General features: G+C 48.0%; 1 protein-coding gene across 2 annotated transcripts; it reads left to right on the forward strand.

Moving 5' to 3' along the window:
- Window positions 1–1,223: 1,223 nt before the first annotated feature.
- Lep (leptin) lies at window positions 1,224–15,358 on the forward strand. 2 transcript variants are annotated; one of them, XM_039107126.2, is made up of 3 exons: window positions 1,224–1,246; window positions 10,516–10,693; window positions 12,262–15,358. In XM_039107126.2, exons 2-3 carry the CDS (start codon window positions 10,550–10,552, stop codon window positions 12,616–12,618), a joined length of 501 nt encoding a protein of 166 aa, XP_038963054.1. In that variant the 5' UTR covers window positions 1,224–1,246; window positions 10,516–10,549; the 3' UTR covers window positions 12,619–15,358. The 2 variants fall into 2 exon arrangements, with proteins under 2 accessions (XP_038963054.1, NP_037208.1); NM_013076.3 differs by having other exon boundaries at window positions 1,233–1,246; window positions 12,259–15,356.
- Window positions 15,359–24,966: the final 9,608 nt, after the last annotated feature.

Below are 24,966 nucleotides of genomic sequence, written 5' to 3' on the forward strand. Positions count from 1 at the left end.
AGAAAACAAGACAATTTTTGGTTGACCAAATTCAGAACTTTATTTGAGGATGCTAAAGTTTAAATTTCTTTTTTTTATATTGGATATTTTATTTATTTAAAGTTTAAATTTCTTAAACTTCTCACATCAGAACAAACATTCCTGTTTGTTTCCCAGCCATTTAAAATGATTTCTTTAAAAAAAAATCATGGTTGGGGATTTAGCTCAGTGGTAGAGTGCGCAAGGCCCTGGGTTCGGTCCCCAGCTCCGGAAAAAGAGAGAGAGAGAGAGAGAGAGAGAGAGAGAGAGAGAGAGAGAGAGAGAGAGAGAGAGAGAGATATCATTCTATTTCGTGGGTGGTACCAAACCAGGCCAGTCAGGATTGGGGTGTAGTCGGGGTCCTTCTACTCAGTGTAACTCTCTGGTTGGTTCTGAGGGCGATGGTTTGTTTTCAAAACTGCTTTCAGTTGGAGTGACCTCAATAGGCCTGATCCAGTTGTTCAACCTGGCTCCCTGGCTTTCTCTAATCCTTAACAGCTAGCTGAGGTTTTAAGACAGGAAGCCAAACTCTTCCGTATCTTTTCCTCCCACTAGGAACCCAAAGATATTTCCTCCTAAGGGGGCGGGGCATTGTTTGATCGGGCACAAGCCCTTGCCACCTGCCTCTGGAACTGGTCCAGAGCATCCCGAAACACACTTGCGGACTTCGAAGCAGGTGCATTCTATGTCATCATAAGACGAAATGAGATGACTGTCTTTCGGGTACCAAAGGACAGTTTTTGCCCTGAGCGTGCGACTAGTTTCCCCTCTGAGCAACCGGGTTAGGTATGCAAAGAGCCGTCGGAAGAAGCAACTGGTTCTGGCTCGCTGGCCTCCCTGTCCCAAAGCAGGCCTTCTATAGCCCGACTGCTCCCCGCGGTGCTGGCAGCACCATCCCAAGGGACCCGTCCTTAAACTACCTTAGACTACCGCTGCTCTGTAGCTGCTGGCGCGACCTCCAGGATTACCCGGCTCATACCAAGCGCCCCCAACTCGCACTCGAGGGAGCGGCTGAAGTCCTCCCTTGAGGCACCCAGAGCAGGACCTGGCTCCTGCGTGGAGCACTAGGCTGCAACAGCCACCGTCGCTGACCCGCTGGGTGGGGCGGGAATTGGCGCTCGCAAGGACTGGGGCTGGCCGGGCAGTTGCGCAAGTTGCACTGGGGCAACTATAAGAGGGGCAGGCAGGCATGGAGCCCCGGAGGAATCCCTGCTCCAGCAGCTGCAAGGTAAGGCCTTGGGCGCATTACTTTCTCCTCCACCAGTCTTTCTGATAGCACCCCACCCAGCCCTGGAAATTAGAGAAACTGAGGCAAGAAGGAGGTAGTGTGGACAGCTTGGTGCTGAACTAAGTTTTGCAGGGAAGGACTCTGCAGACGGAGCGAAAGAGGCTGGGAGCTGAGGGGCATTAGAATCCTGGCTGGGCCGGCCTGTGCCCACAGGGCACCAACCTGTTCTTGCAAAGCCAGCCAGGACTCCAAGCCTGTCTTTGGTCTGCAGACTTGAGATGATTAGGGGACAGAGATGAACAGATCCGGCAAGGCTGGGCGTGCAGTGGAGCAGCCCACAGCTTTCTGCCTTCCTGAAGACCAGATACAGCTTCGCTTTGCTGTAAGAATTCATTTTCCATTGAGGACCTACCTAGTACTAAAACTACTGTTAAGTAGAGATAGGTAGAAAAACTGTCAGGAAGAACACACACACACACACACACACACACACACACACACACACACACCCCAAATGAACCATCACCAACAACGAAGAAGCTAGGATAGGACTCTTTCCACATCTGTCCCAAAGCCATACAAATTATCTTCTTCAGAAGACAACAGAACAGCAGATCGTAGGAAAGGCCTGGAACCTGCACCCTTTTTCACTGGCAGGCATTTCTACCCAGGATGGTTAAATGCACATTGCCAGCCTGAGGCCCCAACATGCCCCTCCTTCAGCTGTCTTTCTCGCTGGGGTTCATTAGACTGCATTCTGAATATGGTGCCCATATACTCCTCTATGTCTTCCTCTGGGAAGTGGTGCGTTAAATATGGTCAGATACCACCGCGCTGCCTTGTGTGAATTGCTACTTGGGAGAGGACAAGGCAATCAAGTCATTTCTATTGGGAGCATAGTGTTCAGGGGAGGTAGGCAGAGGGCGGAGACTTGGTGGCACCATTGTGGGAGCATAGGTTCTCTGGGCGTCCTTTGCAAGGTGGAAATGGACTTCCAGTAGTGAGAGTCATAATTTTTTTGTAGAGTTCTTGGTGGACAGTGGTCAGCTGGGACTGGGGGAGCATTTCTGAGCTTTTCCTGATCTGTATGGTACCTAGAACCAAACTTGAGAAGAGGCATGTCTAACAGTCAGGTCACTCTCCTGGAGAGTATAAGGACCACACTGATCATGTATTTCGTTGAGGCATGGAAGAAGCGCCCCTCCCCCTCCCCCTCCCCCTCCCCCTCCCCCTCCCCAATAACTCTTTTTGGGTTCTGTCCTTCCTCAAGCACTCAAGGACACTGGGCTGAGGGGGAACATGCCCATGTTGACTAAAGAAGCATCCTTCTCATATTTGGTAGATCTTATACCCAAGTAACAAGCTCTTCTTGGTATCTGGGGGAAATATTTTCCTCCCCCTGTGTTCCAGGAAAAAGCTCAAAAAGCCAAAGACGGAGCCAGGAACGCTGCAATAAATTCCTGTCCATCAGCCCCAGGCAGATGCCTCGCATGTCTCGGTGACCCATGTGGGACGCAGAGATGGCTGTCCCAGACGATTCCCTTTACGCAGCCATCAGTCTCTGTTGCACCCCAGCCTGCATCCCCCTACAGGCACATGGGGGACAGGGAGATAGAGCAGGGTCTCCAGGAACACAGAATTCTTCTCCTCTGTCTATCCAGTTACCTCCAAGAAATGCAGAGGTTAGATTAGAGGGGAAGACGAGGCACTCGGATACACTAGGAGGCTCAGCACTGCTCCCCATGGGAAGGCAGATGTCCCCCACTCTACAGAAAACTGCCTGTTCCCATCTCTCTTGCTGCCTGTGAGCTCTCTGTGATCTACAATCATGTCCGTGCTGACATTTCACCAAAACCATAGACTAAGTCTCCATCTGTGTGCACATTGCCTTTGCCCTCAGGAGAACCACAGAGTTCTGCAGGGAAGCCACAAAGTAAGCAGTAAGAGATCAGCATGGGTCCCTTGGCAAAGACAGGGCACCTAGAGCACTGGAAATGGACAGCTCGTGGAGGGGTGTGTGGTGGGGAGTCACTGGGAATGACAGTCCACACAGCACAGAACTATGTAGGTGGGGGCGGGGGGGAGGGGAGGATACAGAGGAGATGTGGAGGCTCTCCAAAGCTTTGGAGGGAGAGAAAGCTACGTTAAGACAGTCTCTTAGGTACTTCTGTTGGGCACAAGTAAATTCTAAAATGGCCGGCCATGCCTGTAATCTCAGCACAAGGAAGACAGAGGTAGGAGAAGAGAGTGTTCACAGCCAGTCAGGTCTATGTGAGGGTATCTCAGAACAGAGAAAGATGATTTTCAAGTGGAAGCCACCTTAGGGACAGTTTAGCCTGGTCAGCCAATGGTGATGAAGGATGGGGAATACTTTACTTATTCATTCAACAAAAGTTGAATAAACACCTGCCCTGCGTCAGGCCTTTGATAAATGCCGAACCAAGTGCAGATGTCATTAATGGATTGTGGTACAGCCCCCCAAGCCTCCTGGTGTGTGGCAGGAGCTCCAGATTCCTTCTGGACAGTGCTCCGGGAAGCCACTGAAAATTGATCAGAGTTGACGCAGGAGTTGAAATCTATTTGCTTTCCCTAATGGGAATGAAAGCAATATAACCCCCTCACCCACACTGTGCCTACCAGCTAAGAATGTCAGCATGATTTCTCAAGCAAGGCCTTTGGTTGCAGAGAAGAGAAAATTGCTCCTGCTAAGCTTAGTGACTTTTTCAAATTGTGTACCATGGCCAACACTTGAGGAATGAGATAAAATCCCCACGAGATCACCTGCAGCAAGGGCAGATCCTTTAAAAAAGAACCCCTCTTGAAAACAGTGTGTGAGTGTGTGTGTGTGTGTGTGTGTGTGTGTGTGTGTGTGTGTGTGTGTGTACAAGAGAGTCATGGCACATGCACATGGCACATGTATGGAAGTCAGAAGTCTATTTGCAGGAATCAACTGGTTCCTTCTACCATATGGATTGTGGGAACTGATCTCAGGTCATCAGGCTTAGGAGAAAGTGCCTTTACCCTCTGAGACATCTCACCAGACCTTGTTTATCTGTTTGTCTATCTAGAATGTGTGTGAAAGGGGGAGGGGCAGGCATACATGAGTAACAGAGGGCATGTGAAGGTCGGAAGACAAGTTGTGGGTCCAGCATTCTGGTCCCACAGATAGAATTCAGGCTATCAGGCTTGCTATTAACTGTCTTTATCCACTGGGCTGTCTTGCCAGCCCAAGAGAAATACTTTCTAACTCTATAGTTCAGTAAGATAGCCATGGACCATAATTAGTTGGACAATTCAAAATACCTCATAAAAATTAATATTGAGAAGGCAGAAGAGATGTCTCAGTGGGTAAAGTGTGTGCTAGTATACACAAACACATACTATATATGCAAAAATTAACTTAAAAGAAAATTTTATTATGTTTAATAAAAACCTTACTTTTGTTATTTTTAAGGGAAGGGGAGTGATAGAAAGGCAGACAGACACGGAGAGAGAGACAGAGATAGAGACAGAGAGACAGACACAAAGACTCAGACACAGACACAGAGACATATACAGACACAGACACAGATACAAACACATAGACACATACACAGACACACAGACACAGACACACAGACACAGACACAAACACACAGACACACAGACACAGACACACACAGACACAGAACACAGACACACACACAGACACACAGACACAGACATACAAAGACACAGACACAGACACAAACACACAAACACACAGACACACAGACACAGACACAGATACACAAACACAGACACAGACACACAGACACAGATACAGACACACAAACACACACACAGAGACACATAGACACACAGACATAGACACACAGACATAAGACACAGACACAGACACAGACACACACACACAGACACACACACAGACACACAGACACACACACAGAGACACATAGACACACAGACATAGACACACAGACATAAGACACAGACACAGACACAGACACACACACACACACAGACACACACACAGACACACAGACACACACACAGAGACACATAGACACACAGACATAGACACACAGACACAGACACAGACACAGAAACAGACACAGACACAGACACAGACACAGACACAGACACAGACACAGACACAGACACAGACACAGACACAGACACGAGTGTTGAGTTACATTCCCTCAGAGCTAGAGACCGATGACAGTCCTGGATCTACAGTTACTGGCAGCTATGAGCAACTTGACTTGGGTGCTGAGACCTGAACTCAGGTGCTCTGGAATAGCAAGTCCTGTGCTCTCGTGACTATGGTGCCACCTCTCCGGCCCTGACCAAAACATTTTAAAAGAAGTCACACCTCCCGTGTAACATTCCCTGTTCTGCCATTCAGCATTGGCCTCCCTTTTCTCCCTCCCCATCCCCTTCTGAAGCTCAAGAATTGTCATTCTCCTCTCCAAGCTTTGGGTTTGGCATGATGTCCCCCGATTTCATCCAGGTTGCACTGATGGCAGCATTTCATTCGTTTTATGGCGAGTACTATTTCATTATGGATATGCACCACATTTTTATTTATTCGCTCGTACCTCAGTGTGCACTAAGATTTGATTCCGTATCTTGGCTATAAACATGGGAGCAAAGTATCTCTTTGACGTACTGACTTCTTTTCTCGGGGTATCCCTGGGAACAGGACTGCTGGATCATAAGGTAGTTCTATTTTTAGCTTTCAGGACCATCTCCACACTGTTTTCCATAGGGGCCGTATTCATTTACAGTCTCATTAGCAATGTGTGTGCCTTCGCCTTCCCCACACCCGGTCCCAGGCATCTGCTATCTTTTGTCTTTTTGACAAAAGCCATTCAGGAAGTGAGATGATATCTCACTGTGGTTTTGATTTGCATTTCTCAGATATTTTCATGTGCTCCATAGGCAAACATTATCTGAATTTAATTCATAGTAGCATACCAAAGACTGTCAGGGAAAAAAAAATCTACTTAAAAAAAAATCTGATGGCTGGAGAAGAAAGAAGAGAGAGTGTGTGCTTTGGGTCTCTTGGTAATCTCTGGTGTAATCAGCCCGGGAAGCTAGGCTGAGTTCAAAGATGGCGGCCTTGGCCAGCAGATGCCTCTGTCACCCAGTGCTTCCCCAGGCACCAACATTTCCCCCATTGCTGCATGGAGGCAGTAGCAGGCCCGACCAGGGCTCTGCTGTCTTCCAGTCTGGATCTGAAGAAGCAGTCAGCTGTGCCCTGCCTTGCCAGTCTTGTCCTGAAAGGCCTGTCCTGTCCCCTGGATGGACGGAAGCTGAGAGTGCTCACGCCTGAGACGACCAGTGTCTTGGGGAAATGAGGGTGTGATCTCATCTGCAGGGATGGGTGACAGCACAGAACTGTCCACAGAGAATCACCTAACTGGGGGCAGGCTGTTAGGTGAGATCAGAAAGGGGGAGCAGCGCTACAAGCCTCTTGCATCACACCAGTCTTGAGCCTTTTTCTGAAGACGTAGCACTGCCTGGAGCTGCCTTAGGGCCTCCCCTCGCCGCTGTTCTTTTAACCTCTCCAGTGTGCCCTGCCAGGGAGTCACAGTGGAGAAGGGGAGGCATGGCATGGGTAGATGGCCACGGGGGTTGGGGAAGAGGCAGGCAGCCCTCAGGTGAGCTTTCCAGTGAGAAGACCTGAGTAAAACAGAAGCAGAGGGCAGGGAGGTAGCCTCCCCATGCCTACCCATCCTCCTGAATGGCCCCTCTTCCTTCCAAGGCTCTGCTGCAATAGTCCCAGAAGTGAGGAACGTGGTGTACTACCTCAGTGTGTCAGTATGTTAGCAACTCCTCTGCCAGCTCCTAGGCTACAACAACTCCTAAGTTAACCACTCACATCAGAAACTTCCAAAAAGGTTTTTTTGTGGCCAGGTAGCTGCCAGTAACCTTTCTCCCTGCCCACCCATCCATCGGCTCCCTGGAATCACATCCATGGCCCCTTTCTCTTGAGCTCCAACCAACCCCCAATTCTAACTGGCAACTAGAAAGTAAGTATCCTATCATCCTCAGGGTTAACCAAGGCAGTGAATGATCAACTTACATGTTCCCCCTTCCATTGCAATTAGTGGTGTTCATTCTTATAACAGAAGGATACTAATTTGCACTTTAATTTTATGAGCACCATTTATTTATTTTGGGTTTTGTTTGTTTGGTTTTTGGTTTTGTTTTGTTTTGTTTTTGTTTTTTGTTTTTGTTTTGCTTTTGGTTGGTTTGTTGTTGTTGTCGTTGTTGTTTGAGACAAGGTCTTGCTCTGTAGCTCAGTCTGGCCTGGAATTGACAAGAAACTCCCCTGCCTTAGCCTCACAAATGCTAAAATGACAGGTATGCGTGGGTCACCATAAACAACGTTGAGAGCTGCCACATGGCTCTTCTGCTTTTGGTTGGATGATCAGCATTTGGCTGCATACCTGTGCCTAACGGCAGAAGCAAGCCTAGTGGTTATTCTCCATGGCCACACCTCTCCCTTAGGACTTGGCGTCCTTTCAACTGGGAAAGAAAGAAAAATAAGACATGGGGAGAAACTAGTAATCGCCACAACATGGCTATGTACCTTGATGTGTTAGTGTATGTGTGCCTGTGTTGCATAAGCATGTTATGTGCTGTTGGGACATCAGTTCTTAACATGACCTTGATCTCAGGTGGATCTGTGACCACTTCTCTCTGCAAGCGCCGATGTATGTCCCAGAAGCCTGGCCTATCATCTTCCGCACACTTACTTGGCAGCAGCATCTCGATTCCACATTTCCAGGGCGCTGTGATTTATTGCCAGCATCTACTGAGGCATAGTGTCCATGCCGAGAGAGGCCTTGTAAACCTGCCTGTCCATTCTGATAGTACGGGGTGGCCATTGTGTGAAAATAGCTACGGTATAACCATAGTTAATCTGCTAGTAAGCTTGGTCAGGAAGGAGGGTGCCATTGACACATAAATCTTGGAAATGAATGCCACAAATTATTGTGCTGCAGGGGGGAATCCACAAGCACCAGGTACCCATCTGGAATGCCCGTGGGAGGCACTGGGCCAAGGGTTTGACTCAGAGTCAGCTGCAGGTGCTGTTGCCCTGAGCATTTCAAGCTCTGCCCAGCAATTCCAATAATTTTTAAGTAGCTGGCATTTACTCCCTCAACCCTGAGCCAGGCACAAGTCAAGATAGGCAGGGATATAAAAAAAAAAATTCCTCTCATTTACCCTTCGATGCCAGTACATGTGTTAACTCCACTTCTCTGATAGGACCAGATGAAGTTAACTCTCCTTCCCAGAGACACATGGGAAACAAATAAGCAAACAACAACAACAAATACAGCGCCTGCCGTCAAAGTCTGGGGCCTAACTGTTACACCTGTTTCCTCGGTTGGGGTCTCAGGGAACTCAGTGGGGGATATCAGTTAGCAGCCCCACTGATCTGTAGAGAACCTGTTCCAGGACTTCCGGTGGGCCCCTGAAAACCCGTGAGAATTCCAAACCATTTCTATCTATTTATTCCTCAGATGGGCCCACAGCACTCGGTTCATCTCTCCTTGGACGTTTATGTTTATGCGATGCCTTAGGAGCATCAGTAAATTAAATAAATGTTACTAGAAACCCAACACTGTGATTCCACGACAGTTGATCCGATATCCAAGCAGCTCCCGTGTGACTCAGAGGCACGTAATGTATACAGTGTAGACAGCCTTGGATGAGGGATGATTCACACCCCAGGGAGGGACAGGAAGAGACAGTGCGAGACGTCATAGTCACACTCAGCACGGCACAACCGAGAGCCATTATCCATTTCTGGAATTTTCCATTTAGTATTCTTTTGGATCACAAATGACCACGGGTAACTAAAGCCTTGGCAAATGAAGCCATGGATGGCGGTGCGGCGGGGGTTGGGGGTGGAGGGGGAGTTGCTGGATTTCAGTCTGTCCCGCACACAGCTCAGCCTGACACTTATCGTTTTGACTTTGGGAAACTCGGCTCATCTTTCTGAGCCTCATTTGTTTTCTCTTCTGTAAAATTCAGATTAAAAAGAGCGTACCTTGAAGCAAGCACGATAAATAATATATAAGCAGATTGCTCGTTTTGGCGTACTGTCACAGGGTGAATTACATTAATACTACCACTGATGGAGGACAGCCGTGTTACCTGTTCCCACCAAGACCCAGATGAGGAAGAACAGAAAGAAGTTAGTTTTTCTGCTGTCTCCCCTCTTCATCCTAATATTCATGAACGTCTTTATTATTCAGGCTCATACGTACACCCTTAGTACGGTTCACTGGCTACAGGCTTGCATACATTTAACTTTATTACCTTTCTGCCTCATGCATCTCATCAGGCCTCTATTTCTTAATCAAGAATCTGCAGAGTGTTAATTTAAAAACCGATGGCTCTATGACTGGAAATTCCAGCATTCTAAGCAACCATGCTAGGTCCTCTCCTGCCTCCACGACTTTGCACGTCTCGGCTCTTGGCCACTTGTGGTAACTGTGTTCTACTCTCCCAGCCTGTTCTTGGTCTTCGACACCAGCCAAGGCAAACCCATTCTGTGATATCAAACACTTGTCCCCTCCCCTTGTGGAGCGCCTACTTGCTTGTCTGTCCCTCCTGTTACCCCGAGCCGCAGGAGGGTAGGAAGTATCTTCCCTCCTTGGTGTCCTGCGTCGGACTGGCGGAGAAATGCTGCTAGGATTCAGATTCCCAGTGGGAGAGGAAGGAAGTTATGGATCAGTAATGAAGACCTTAACAGACATAACAAGAGGCTGCTGCGGTGAGACTAACAGGAAGGGCGAGGCAGCCCTGGGTCCCTAATGATCTTCCACACGCATTAGCTAATTTGATCTTCATAAAAGCTCAGAGAAGGGTAGACCATAGGGAGGAAGGTAGTTTTGAGTGGTTATGTGATATACCTTGCAGTTAGGCAGTGAGTAAATGACAACATTCAACCTAGACCATAAGAGTCGGTTCTCTTTCCCTTGAAATATGCAACAAGACCTCCATCATCATCAAATCCATTTGACAAGACTTGCCCCATGATCTATAGGACACATCACTGTGGTTTTATCAAACTGTCAATACTCTTCCCAAGGGTGGGCATTTCATTGATCTAGGTTCCATAATGAATTGTCTTTGACTTTGACAAGATGGTAGCTAGTTAGGGAAGAAAGCAAGTTTTATCTATCCACAGCCTACAGCAGGTTGGCAGCAGCACCACTGGATGGATTTATATTGGGTCTTGAAAATGGCATTCCTTCTGTTTCTAGGTCCAAGAAGAAGAAGAAGACCCCAGCGAGGAAAATGTGCTGGAGACCCCTGTGCCGGTTCCTGTGGCTTTGGTCCTATCTGTCCTATGTTCAAGCTGTGCCTATCCACAAAGTCCAGGATGACACCAAAACCCTCATCAAGACCATTGTCACCAGGATCAATGACATTTCACACACGGTAGGGAGTCTCTTGTGGGGAAGCAAAGGAGAAGTAGGGCTAGAACCAGAGTCTGAGAATCACAGTGAGCGCCTTCTGAGTGTCATGCACCCCCTAGAACCTGAGAATTTGTAAGCCTAGGGTGTCCATTCTTCCTGGTTATGGCTCGAGACACTACTGCCTGCTGGAATTCAGAGCTGAGTGGCTCCAATTCTAAACCTAGACTGCTCAGTTGTGCTATGTGAGTACCACATAGCTCTCATTCGAAGCCATCTCAGGGATTTTAACGTTGTCCTATGCTCCCATGATGAAACCATAAGCTCCGTGATAGCATATGGCGGCCATGCTCACATTCACTGCCACAGGAAGCCCAGCCCTCCATGGCTAGCTGAGCATGTAAGGCTCACATCAGGCCTGGGAGAACCCACGTTCCTCCCTGATTCCACAGACCACTCTCTCCCCTTCCTTAGCCCTTTGTTTCTGTCTCTCTCTTTCTCTTTCCTCCATGAAACTACTTCCTTGAGTCTAGTTCCCAGGGTATAAGAATCCCTAAAGGTCATGGCATTCATTCCATTGACATATGACTGGCTTCCCAGCAGTGTCTCCACTGGGCAAGAGGATCTAACGGTTTCTAACTACAGCTTCTCCTGCCAGTTCCTGTTACTCCTTTCAAAGTCACACAGAGAGCAATCTTTCCCTCCTTTACAACCAATCTTCTGTGAAGTTGCTGACAGCTGTCAGTGCCCACCGTAGTCTTTCTCCGAGACTCAGCATCCTACATCTTCAGTCATTTCCTCAGAAGTATCTAAGCGATTCGTATCTCACCACATCTGCTTCCCATCCGTAAGATCTTAGGCAAGTTCTTCCCGTGGTCTTTAAACCTTGAGTTTTACCATCTTGACAATGGTAACATCATATCACATCACCAAGTTGTTCTAAGGCTTAAACGGGCTACAGCAAAAGACTTCCTTCTGGAGCCATCTGGAGCCACATCCTGGCCAATGTGGATGCCTCACAGTGGCCTTGGCAGCCCAGGAGAGGCTCCATATTCAGGATCAAGGACAACTTAAATTAAGACATTTGTACGTTTTGTAGAGAAGTTCTCATCATCTTTCAAAAATAGTCATCAGGGCTGCACATGGAGAGACCCAACTACCCAAATGTGGGTAGAAATGAGAGGAAGCCAGTGGGGAAAACCCTTCCCATAACCAGATTCAGCAGAGTGGGGGAGGGGCACAACTTTGACCCTAATGAGGGAGAACCACACAAGAAGACTAGGAGGGAGAGATCTGATGAGGGTAGGAGGCTAGAGAAAATATAAGGAATGGAGAGCTATGGATGTCATTTGGAGAAAGGAATTGCTCCACATTAGTCAGAAGCGAAGGGTGGAATGGTTCGGAATGAACAGAAAGTCTGGGAGACCAGCTCCATGGCTCCCAGTCAGCTGACCACAGGAAAATAAGGACCTGAACCAGGAAGGTGAGAAGGAGAGAGGCAGCTCAGGCTCACGGACATGAGGGAGGGCTCTGGAGAGCGATTTCCCTGCCATTTGCTGAGCACCTGTTGTTCCTCTTCCTCCTGCACAGCAGTCGGTATCCGCCAGGCAGAGGGTCACCGGTTTGGACTTCATTCCCGGGCTTCACCCCATTCTGAGTTTGTCCAAGATGGACCAGACCCTGGCAGTCTATCAACAGATCCTCACCAGCTTGCCTTCCCAAAACGTGCTGCAGATAGCTCATGACCTGGAGAACCTGCGAGACCTCCTCCATCTGCTGGCCTTCTCCAAGAGCTGCTCCCTGCCGCAGACCCGTGGCCTGCAGAAGCCAGAGAGCCTGGATGGCGTCCTGGAAGCCTCGCTCTACTCCACAGAGGTGGTGGCTCTGAGCAGGCTGCAGGGCTCTCTGCAGGACATTCTTCAACAGTTGGACCTTAGCCCTGAATGCTGAGGTTTCCAAGACCACCGGGCTCCCGAGGATCATGTTGAGGGAAGAAACCTTGGCTCCCAGGTATCCTCAGGAGAAGAGAGCCATGTGTTCACACCCGTCATCCAGGACCCTGTCCGTTTCTCCTACTCCTCTAGACCGCCCTTCAGAAGGCATGGCTCTGCAAGGCTTGACTAAAGTTATCCGCACGATTCCATGAGCACTAGGAGGGGATTGAAGCCTTGAAGAGGGGATTCTCACCTGGTTCTTCGGCAAATATAGATAAGAGCCGTCCTGTCCCCTCCGTGTTCCACCTCCTCTGGGTGCGTGTTTCACTGTGGCCCAGCGGATGTGAGGAAGGGGTGGGTGGAGCCTCTGGACTGTCTCAGAGTCTTTGGGAGCACCATGAAGGCTACATCTGCACACAGCTGGAAACTCCCAAAGCAGCACATGCTGGAAGACGCACTTATTTATTTATTCTGCATTTTATTTTGGATGGATTTGAAGCAAAGCATCAGCTTTTTCAGGCTTTGGGGTCAGCTGGGGCTAGGAAGGCTCCTAGGGTGCTGTTTTCAATCCTACTGATGGGTCTTGCCCGAGGCAAACCTACTTTTTTGAGTGACTGGAAGGAAGGTTGGGAATCTTCCAAACAAGAGTCTATGCAGGTAGCTCTCAAGTTTGTCCTCTGGTGGCTGGTTTGTTTCTGTCGTGACTGACTCTATGCAAACACGTTTGCCGTGGCATTGCCTGGAGCGCAGGCTAGGTTATTATGAAAAGAAGATGAATTTTGTCAAGTGTAATATGCATCTATGTGCACCTGAGGGTAGGGGATGTGTCAGAGGGAGAGAGAAGGATCCAGAAGCATTCTCTGAATAACAGAGCTGTGGTAGACTTTTCTGAAAAGGTGAGGCATTTTCTCACCTCTGCAGCCACATAGTGTGGCTTTGTGAAAAGGACAAAGGAGTTGACTCTTTTAGGGACATTTGAAGTATACCAGACACCCTTAGAGGGGGCTAAAGTTACAGGCCTTTTGTTGGCATATTGCTGAGCTCAGGGAGTGAGGGCCCCACATTGGAGACAGTGAGCCCCAAGAAAAGGGTCCCTGGTGTAGCCCTCCAAAGTTGCCCAGGGTTGATCCCACAATGCATTTCTTAAGCAGGCAAGTATCCCTGGTAGATGTTTGCCTGTCAATATGTGGTTCTCATCTGATTGGTTCATCCAAAGTAAAACCAGGTCTCCCACCCATTCTGTGGGGCAGTTTTGTTCCAGTGGGAATGAGAAATCACTTAGCAGATGGTCCTGAGCCCTGGGCCAGCACTCCTGAGGAAGTGCCAGGGCCTCAGGCCAGGCTGCCAGAATTGCCCTTCGGGCTGGAGGATGAACAAAGGGGCTTGGGTTTTTCCACCACCCCTGCACCCTTGTGTCACCATCCAGCTGTGGGTGGCAGATCAATGCAAGAAAACTTGATCGAACGCAATACACTTTTAAGACTGAGCACAGCTCTGTGCTCAGCCCTGACTGGTGCTGTGGGCTAGAGAAGCTCACCAAATAAACATAAAAATCAGAGGCTTTTGTCCCTGCGGTCAGACCCTACTCAACAGCGTGCCAAGGCGCGTACTTCGCCACAGCAGCCCCACACAGTTGAAAATACAGTGCTGTCTTCAACGGAGGAGAAAGGACCGGAGCTGGGGGTGGCAGTGCCCAGGGGACCCCTGCTTACAGTCTATAGCATCTCCATACCTTTCAGGGCACATTAGCATCCACAGCTATCGTAGCACACTGTTGACACAGGATAACTGGGATCATAAAAATAAGAAAATACAGGTTGACTGTCCCTTATCCAAAGTGCTCGGGACTAGAAGAAGGGTTTTGGATTTTAGAGTCTTTCCAGGCATAGGTATATTTGAGTATATATAATGAGATATCTTGGGGGTGGGACCCAAGTATAAACATGAAGCTCATTTATATTTCATAATACCGTATACACACTGCTTGAAGGTAGTTTTATACAGTGTTTTAAATAATGTTGTGTGCATGAAAGAAGTTTTCACAGCGTGAAATTTTCTTCTCGTGGCATCATGTCTGCACTCAAAAACCCTTCAGGTTTTGGAGCGTTTTGGATCTGTTAAGAGATGTTTAACCTATACCTAAAGCTATACTGACAAACAGGTTACAGGACCAGACCAGACCCTGGATCCTCAGCCCTGTGAAGTGTGTCCTTCCAGTCAGGTGGAGGTGAACTGGATCGGGTTTCGTGGTGCTGACTAAAAGAGAGGAATTTGAGGTAGATTTTGGAGGAGCTGAGGGATGTGATGTTTTACTAGACAGTGGGTATGTGGAGGGGTAAGAGTCGGAACAGGATGTGACAAGGAAGACTGAAAAGAACGGGACAGAACAACAGGAAGTGCTGAGAGGACTTTGTGGGCCGAGAAAGTGGCTATTGAAAGAGTCCCAAGTGCCACAGTCTGGAGCGAAGGCTTGTGGTAGCTGGTGTCATGGCTGGTGTCAGACTGCTCTGGGGTAGCGCTATGTCACCTTGGTCACCTCATCAAGCTGGAATGTCCTGATCCTTTTGCTCAGAAAACCTTGCACTGTGGCTTGTTCCCAGATTGTGAAACTTCCCATATGCAAAAATGCTTGGTTTGGGTTTTGTTTTTTTTTTTGTTGTTGTTGTTGTTTTTGTTTTTAAATATATGTGTAACAACAGCAACAACAAATTTTTGTTTTATTTTGTGTAAATTCAAATAAATTAATGATGCCTCCCTGCTTTGTTTTCTGTCTCCTGCTGTGGAGGGGCTTCCAGAGCACTGTTTGTGTGTGACAGGGCAAGGCCTGGCTGGCGTCCAGCCATCACCAGGGTCAGCCCCACCCGGGCTTGGCCACAGCCAGCTACCAGTTATTCAGGCGAAAGGATTACCCTAAAGCCCAGGGCTGGGCAAGGAGCACATTCTGCACCAGAGGCTGTGCAGTCCTGCAAACCGGCCTTGAGAAGCACCAGGTTATTTTTAAAAGCCAGAGTCAAAAGTATCAACAACAAAACCCCAAGCAAATAACCAAACCCAAACCTCACAGACAAACGGCAGGTCAGCCAAGCACACAGAGCCAAAATAAAGAAGAAGGGGGAACCTCGCTCCTAGCAGTCACAGAATAGCCATCCCTTCAGGACCTGGCCTGCTCAGCTCCTGTCCAGAGGGACTGTGGGACTGACTATCAAAGACTGTCATTTCCATGGCAACTTAAAAGACCATGTCCTCAGCAGAAAGGTCATGGGTGTCTCTAAAGATGAGATGCTAAGGAGGACCCCACAAAATCCAAAGTTAAGCAAACCTTCCTCCCTCCACATCTCAATTAACAACAGGTTTGGTTGTTAGTTGTTCGCTGGGGAGCATAGGGGTGTCAGCTTCCCCACCAGCTGCTACAACAGAGGACTATGTCTAGGAGGGTGAACAACAGACATCTTTTCCATAATCCTGGGTCCTGGATATCCATGATCAAGACCCAACATGGTCAGGTCTGTTAAGGGCCATTTACAAACTGCAGCTGCTATCTTAATGCAGGACCCTCACACAGTAGAAACAAAGGAGGTCCCTTTTGTGACAAATGCTAGTCCCATTCCTAGAGTTCTTGTGAACTAACCCCTTCTCCCAGACCTCATCTAACTCCATCAGTCTGGGGATGAGGACTGCAACATATGAGCTTGGGGAGACACGCCATTCAGTCCGTGTACTTCTATACAACGTAAGGGAGGGGCTGGACTCCCAAGCTCCTCGGTGAAGGTGGACCACAGGGGGTGGTGCAGATGTCATTTCAGCAGCTCCTTGGGTCTCGAGAGTTCAAGGACGTGGCTGCCGATTTGAAATCCTTTCTCTGCTAATGTCAGAAAACCAAGGCAAACCACCCTGCTGAAAGAGACACTGCATCTCAGCCCACGAAGATAAGGAACCCAAGCCCACGTCCCTCTTTAACACTCCCCTGCGTTTCTGTCTTCCTCTGGCAGCCTCACTCTCGTACAGGGTTTGTGAAGATGGCCTTCAACATCTCCAGGCTTGTGGGGTCCTTGGTGCCCATCACAGCAGGAGATGGACATCTTTTCCCATTCAGTGATACCAATGAACACTCTACGGAGGGCTCTTTAGCCAGGCCTGAGCCACATGCTCCCCTTGTTACTTAGGACAGAGCAGCTCCATGTGTGCATGTCTGGGAATGGGCAAGTGAAGACCCTACTTTTTAATTCACAGAAAAACAGATGAGTGGATAAGTGAGACAATTTGGCTTAACACATACATACATACATACATACATACATACATACATACATACACACACATGTGCGCATACGCACACACACACTGAGAGAGAGAAAGAGAGAGGGGGGAGGGAGAGAGAGAGGGAGAGAGAGAGAGAGAGAAACAGAAAATGTATACCTGCCAAAGCCTTTCAAACTCTGTTGCGTTCCATTATGTGTATAACTTGGCTGGGGAAGAAGTCTTTGAACCCAGCCTCTCAGTCCTGGAAGTTCCTGCTACGGCCACCTATAATTTTGGAGCCCGGGACCCACACCTGGTAGACTGGATACAGCAGCCAGGCCTAGAACCATCACCACATACAAACTCTCTTGGAAGAATGTAGAGTAGTGGGGTACCATCCACTCCACCACAGGGCAAGGCTGCTGGGGAGGAGGGACACAGGGAGTTGAGCATGCTTAGGAGAAACTCCTACTGTCCCTTCAGCATCTCTGGGGTTTCTAGCCTTAGCTCACCCAGCACAGGCTGCCTTTCATGGTCCCACAGAAGAAAAGGTCACTGGAGACTCTAGTTCACCATCCTGTGGATTCCTGGAGGTGACATCTTGGGAGGAAAAGGTGTCTGGAAAATGGCAGAATGATGAAGTTTAGGTGTCACTTCCTGAGAGGGCAAAGCTAAGCTCTTGCCCCAGAGGCATGGAAAGGTTCAGCTGTCCCCTGACAGTCTGGGGCAGGCCCACAGATCTGGAGATGCTGTTCCAGGTCCTTGGTGGCTGGGACAGGTTAAGACCATCTTGTTTCTGAGCAGCCCTGAGCCTAAAGGCCCAACCAAGAAGGCTTGGAAAAACTGTCTAGTACTAAAAGGTGTCCCCAGAGCAAAGGCCTGAAGGTGTTGTTCCACCATCTGTGGTCATGCTGTTCAGGCCCAGGGAGGAGAGATTATCCTTCAAATTCCTTTTTCTGATCCTTTGCCACTCAGGGGCATTGCAGTTTGAATGAGAGATGCCCCGAAGACTCTTGGCATGTGAAAACTTCAATCCCGGTTGAAGTACTGCTTAGGTGATGCAGCCTTGTGGGAGAAAATAAGTCAATGGAGAGAGGATTCAAAGACATAAAGCCTTTCTGTTTCCAGTTGGGGCAGTTCCAGATATAAGCCCTTGGCCTTTTGCTGCCATGTCTGTGTCTTGCTGTCATGCCCCCATTCTCCCATCATGGATTCTTATCCCTGGGACTGTCAGCCAAGATATCCCTTAAACTGCCTTTCTTTGCAGGGTTTTATCATAGCATTAGCAAAGTAACTGATATGGGCGTTCTGTGTGTCTCCCCTAAGACAATAGTTCACTGCTGCCACACAAACATGTGGCAGGCACTACAAAGAACCTTCAAAGTTAGGCCTTTGCCTTTGCCATGTTTAGTGAAAAAGGGCCAGACTGACCAAGCAGCCCCTTGCAGAAGATCCAATCCCAAAGGTTTTCTGCAATTCAGTTCAGGCATCTATCTATCTATCTATCTATCTATCTATCTATCTATCTATCTATCTATCTATCTATCTATCTATCTATCTATCCATCCATCCATCCATCTTTGGTTTTATGAGACAGGGACTCTCTATGTAGCCCGGGCTGTCTTAGAAGTCCTATGTAGACCAGCCTGGCTTGGAACTCACAGAGATCTGCCTCAAGTGCTGAGATTAAAAGCGTGCAGCCCCATACCCAGCTTGACTCTAGATTTTTAACACCTGCATCCAAGTCTACTGATGCCCATCCATACAAACCCACCAGGGTTCCCAGTACATGGCTATTCTCAGCCCCAGGTGATTTACCTGGGAAATCACCCTCTTAGACTAGGGAGGGTAGAACCAAGTGAAAATACGAAGAGAAGTAACAAGGCTCCTGCTGTGATCCTTGTTTCCTCTCCATTCTCCGCCAGTCACCAGCAAGTGCCCAAGGCTTAGGCATAAGGAGACAGGTCTTCAGGTGAGGAGATGCTGGGAAGCCACGAGGTCCACAGCTGGGTACGGGAAGTAACCAATGTATTACGTAGTCATTATTATTGCCAGCGAGTCAGACCAGCAAAAAGAAGGAAATTGCTGCAGCAGATGCTGCAGAGCCCTGGTGTGCTGTGTCGCTGCAGCTGGGGCCAGCAGCTCCTCTATTCAGTACAGCAACATTGCTCTGCCCTAAGGAGCCATCTCAGCCCCCACACAGCCTGTGATCCAGGGTATATGTCCATGAGTGGGAACCGGGGTCTGTGGGGAAACACGTGGCTTTCTTCTGTCCCTGGAACATCATGGGTCACTGTCTGCATAGAACCGAGGTACGCACTGCAGTGCCCACATTAATATTACACTTTCTTCCTGGCCTCACTCTCCGTGAATCTCACTCCTACCTTCCAGGGACACTTGTCCATTCACTTCCTGTACTGGAGTCTACACACATACACACACACACACACACACACACACACACACACTCACATACAATCACTCACACTAACACACAAGCATACACTTACTCTCACATATCACTCACATACACATAACATACACTTACACACACGCATATACTCACACACACATATACTCACTCACATACACATACACTTACACACATACATGAATTCACATATATACACTCACACACGTATACTCACACATATACAATCACTTACACACATACACTTACATACATGCATACACTCTCTCACACACATATACACTCACACAGACAAACTCACATACTCCACTCTTCCTCATACACACTCTCAAACATACATTTCCTGTCACTGTCTCTTGTCTTTTTCTGTCTCTGTCTATGTCTCTGTTTCTGTCTTTGTCTCCATCTCTGTCTCTCTCTATCTCCCTCTCTCTCTCTCTCTCTCTCTCTCTCTCACACACACACACACACACACACACACACACACACACACACACTTTGTCTTATGCTCTGTTATTGAACTAACCCAAAGTAAGAGAATTTCAAGGAATGTGGTGCAGATAAAACTAGGAAGCAGAGCATGCAGAGCGGTACAAGGAGCTGAAGGAAAGACACCCCCACCTCCTAAGGGAAGGGGTTAAGAGAAGAGGGCCCCAGAGAAGGAGGAAGTCCTTGTCAGAGAAGCATCCGAGACACAGCAAAGATCAATGAGAAGACAGAGTATCCATAGAGAAGGGAGAGGGAGGGCCGTGTTTAAAAGGGAAGAAGGAAGAGGGAAGAAAGTAAAGGATGGACACACATGTAGAAACTCAAACATTGTAGACCAATGGACAAGCCATGACCATTGATTGGGTACTGGGTCCATCGCAGCCCGAGCCCTCTGTCCTCACACTCACACACATGCATACATTCATTCACACACACATACGCTCATTCACACACTCACACACATACACTCACTCTCACACATATACACTCACACATACATACTCACACTCACACACATATACTCACACTCATATACACACTCACTCTTACACACATACACTCACACACACTCACTCTTACACACATACACTCACACTCATATACTCACTCTCACACATATTCACTCACTCACACACAGGCCTGAAGAATTGAGATTCTTTGAGAAGACTGAGTGCAGCGGTTCAGCTATGTACCCAGATTCTACTCACTCTTCCTTTCCTTAACAAAACTCTGAATTCCCAGACATCAACAGAAGGGAAATTTGAATATAGAGTCCATTTTACTTTCATTGAAAATAGATTTTCTCATTTGATACATCTTGACCACAAGTTTCCCCTCCCTCCATTCCTCCTAGTCCCTCCTACAAACCCTCTACCCCAGATCCATTAGAGGTGATGATAGCATGGTGATGTGTAATCTTCAAGCGCTGCCTTACGTATTAGCAATCCAAACTGAAGCAGGTTAGGCTGAACTGGCATGAAGTCTAGGGTTGTAGTGGTTTGAAAGAGAACAGCTCCCGTACAATGTTTGGTTCCCAGGTGATGGACTCTTTAGGAAGGATTAAGAGGTGTGGCTTTGTTGGAGGAGGTGTGGCTTTGTTGGAGGAGGTGTATCACTGGGGCTTGACTTTGAGGTTTCAAAATCCCATGCCAGACCCAGTCTCTCCACTCCACTTCTATCCCCCTCTGCCTCCCCCCTCCCATGCCCCTCACCTCCCACCTCACCCCCCCTTCCACCTTGTGGATCAGATGTAAGCTCTCAGCTATTGCTCGAGCGCCAGCCAAGCCTACCTGCCTGCCTGCCGCCAAGTTCCTCTCTCCGCGATGACCATGGACTCGCCCCACAACTAAATGCTTTCTTTCATAAATTGCTTTGGTCATTGTACTTTGTCACAGCGATAAAACAGTGACTAAGACAAGGGCTTACCTTTGTTATCTACTTCAGAGAAACGCAGGCTCGAGCTGAGATGAACAAGATCAGCACAATGCCGGCATCTGTTAAAGCTCTGTGTTTTCGGGTAAAACTCGCAGATAAACACTTCAGAGGTTTCTGGCTGCCTGAGCATCCTGCATCCCAGAGAAGGATAGTGGCGACTGGGGGAGGGTGAAGACAATGAGGGTATGATGAGGGTCTGAAGCTGAATTTAACTTTCCTTTGATTTCGCTGCCTGGCAGATGTCCCAGGGCGTTGGGGGGGGGGGGGAGCAGGCTGTCAGAGTGGGTGTGAAACAGTGAACCAAAACAGAGATTTAGCAAATCAAAGAAGGAGAGAATGGGAAGAGCCAGCTGTGAGATGCTGTGGAGGGGAAGCCTGAAGCTCCCAGGGAAAGTCAGAGGAGCAGCCAGCAGGGCCTCAAGCTCTGCCTCGAGCCTACTGTGGCTACTTACAACAGAAGCCATCTCTCCTGCCCAACGGGATCGTGAACGGGGATCGTGAACGGGGATCGTGAAGCGACCACTTGGCGGCCATCCCATCATATTAAAACCATACAGGAAGGACTCCTGTCTCCTGCTCCACTTAGATCACTGTGGAATAAGATACTTAGCTCTTTTTAGACTTTACCCATAGTGAGACGGATGAAACCTGGGATAGGCTCCTCTCCATCCCCCTCCCCCCATCTTGTGTACTTTAGCCCTTCTCAGAGCCACCACTAACCCACCTCCAAGGGAACTCTCTGGAACTCAGGAGATGCGCAGCCAGTGGGGCAGGGCAGGGACCTGAAGAGGGTGCATGAGGCATCCATCTTTGTGCTTCCCCTTGGTACTGACAGGTGGTCCGTCCCTTACTAAAGCTAGTGAACCATCTCAGTTACACGACCCCAGAAAATATCACCAATCAGAAAACCTCCCCTCTCCTCACTGCCTCTCCACCACACACACACACACACACACACACACACTCACACACACACGCCACACCATACACACACCCCATACACACACCACATATACATCACACTACACATCCATGTACCACATACACACACATACACACATCACACATGCACATACCACACCACACCTAAACACACATGTAATACACACATACATCATATCATACCTAAATGCATATATTACACACACATACACATACCATATCCCACATACACATATAGTACAACACACTCACATATACCATATCGCAGCATATACACACTATATACACACACCACACCACACATATACACACATGTAACACACATACATCACACCACGTCTACACACTTCATCACACATAAACACACATGGAACACACACATACATCACATCACACCTATATACATACACATACCACATCACACACCACACAGACATACATTATACTACACACACATACACACATCACACCACACATACATGTACCACATATACACGTATAGCGCACACACACACACACACACACACACATTCCTGCCCCTCAGAGTCTTTCTGTGTCTAAAGGGTCTGCATTTCTCTGAGGAGAACAAGTCATAGGCATAGGAAGCCTAGCCTTTCCACAGGGGCTTGTGATAGTCAAGCCCCCAGCACTCCCCTCTTATGGAATTAGACCATGACATTAAAACTTTGAAATAGAGCTGCACACTGGTGACTGATCCTGGGTCCTCCCTCCATGCTCTAGGAAGGCAGGGTTTGTGATCCTTGCCACCCTTGGCAGAGTAGGACAGGGTGTCTTAGTATTCATCCCAGTTATTGGATAATGGAACAGAAGCCTAGAGGCCTCATAATGCTTGCCCCATAATTCACATCTGAGGATTTGAATCTCTGTTCCACATCCAGGCCAAGATGGATTCATGTATACCTGACCTGAACCCGGCTCCTTCCTGCCTTAAACACGCATTCAGATTTCCACAGGTTTTCAGCACATCCTCTGCTCTCCCATCAGCCTCAGCTGGTAGGGAAAGTGTGCGCTAGCTCCTGACGCTGAGGTCTAGGACACACACTCACAGAAGGTCAATGCCTGCACTGTGGTCTCCAAGTTCACGCCTAGGTCTGCGACCTTTCCCATTGCCTGGTCTTGGACTCTCTCTAGTTGTCATCTGCCCAAGGCTGTATCTCTCTGGTGAAGAGCTCTTTAATAATCCTTTTGTAAGGGTTGGGGATTTGGCTCAGTGGTAGAGCGCTTGCCTAGCAAGCGCAAGGCCCTGGGTTCAGTCCCCAGCTCTGAAAAAAAGAAAAGAAAAGAAAAGAATCCTTTTGTAAATTTTTATTTATTACAATTGTATGTCCATAGTGTGTTTTGGTGAGCGTGCACATAACCCAGTATGGATAAAGAGGTCAAAGGACTCCTTTGGAGTCTCTCCTTCCACCTGGGTTATCAGGATTGCAGCAGATGTCCCTTCCCTGCTGAGCCATCTTGCCACCCTGAGGAGCTCTTTAAACCTCATGTCCCTCTCCTTACCTTTTCAGTACCCCTCACATCCATATAGTTTGTTAATTGATCATCCCATATGAACGTGTAGGCCACCAGCAAGCAGCATTGACCTTTTGGCCTATTTTATATCCCTCTATAACCCCAGGATCTAGGACAAGTCTTGGCACATAATAGGTACAAAACAAGTATCTGTGGGTGAAATGGGTATCTGGTCTCAAGAACCAAACCCCTCTGCACCTCTTTGTATTCAGGCTATTAAGTTTAGGAGCAAAGAAAAAGGCATGGGGCAAAGCAAGGTTCAGGACAGTCTGTCCACTTAGGCGATCCCAAGGCAGATGTGGCATCCAGAGCCTTGTCACATGGATAAAGCAGTGGGAATTCTACCAACCGGAGAATTCAGCAAGAGGCAAACTTTGCTATGTTTGTTTCACGCCTGGAGCAGCCGTGAACCAGAAAGCTGTGTTTCCGAGGCAAGGCAGAAAGACAGAGAAAATTAAGGGGTATGGGAAGAGAGACGAGCCCCTTGTCCCAGACTCTCAATCACACTTCTTCCTGGCTGAGAGTCAAGAATGTCAACCCAGCTGACAAATCACAGCAGACAGCCTACAGAGACAAAGCCCTTCTCTGAGAGAGATATCAAACGAGAATCTTTATAAAAAGCCGTACGTGCTTAAGACCAGAGCGTGGGCATCCACCGAGTTTGACTTTATCGGCACTCTTCTCTCACCTTTAAACCTGAACCAAGCCCTTCTTAAAACACATGACAACTTTCAAAGAGGAGAGAAGTAATCCACATTTGGAGACAGGATTTCATATATCCCAGGCTGGCCTTGAAGGTGCTGTAGAAATGACAACGATCTTGAGTTTCAGATCCTCCTGCCTCTGCCTTTTGAGGGCTGGGTCACAGCTGTGTGATGTCACACCTGGCTTGTGTAGTGCTGGGGATAAAACTCTGGGCTTTAAACATAGTAATTAATTAACAATTAATAATGCACATTAAACAAGCACATCACTAACTGACCTACATCTCCAGCCCCTCCCCTCCCCTCCCCTTTCTCCTCCTCTTCTTAATTTTTAAAAACTTTTCTTATCTTTAAACCCAGTTGAAAATCTTGTCCTTCATTTTATCTTCAAAACCTATCCAGTCGTGTACAGAGACATGAGTCACTCGTCAGCACTCCTGAGAAAGCTGAACTTGGCTATGCCTTTCTTACGGTATATAGTATTATTGTTTTTAAAAAATTTGTTTGTTTCATTAGTTATTTAGGGACAAGGTCTTGATATGTAGCCTAGGCTGGCCTTGAATTTACAATTTTCCTGCTTCAGTTTCACAAA

The sequence above is a fragment of the Rattus norvegicus genome, chromosome 4 (genome assembly GCF_036323735.1).
Source record: "Rattus norvegicus strain BN/NHsdMcwi chromosome 4, GRCr8, whole genome shotgun sequence".
Lineage (NCBI taxonomy): Eukaryota > Metazoa > Chordata > Mammalia > Rodentia > Muridae > Rattus > Rattus norvegicus.

Excerpts from the sequence above, each read along its gene's own strand:
- Lep (NM_013076.3), top strand. The coding sequence starts at position 10,550 with ATGTGCTGGAGACCCCTGTGCCGGTTCCTGTGGCTTTGGTCCTATCTG. Across the intron at positions 10,694-12,258 it reads TCAATGACATTTCACACACG|CAGTCGGTATCCGCCAGGCA; the intron begins GTAGGGAGTCTC and ends CCTCCTGCACAG.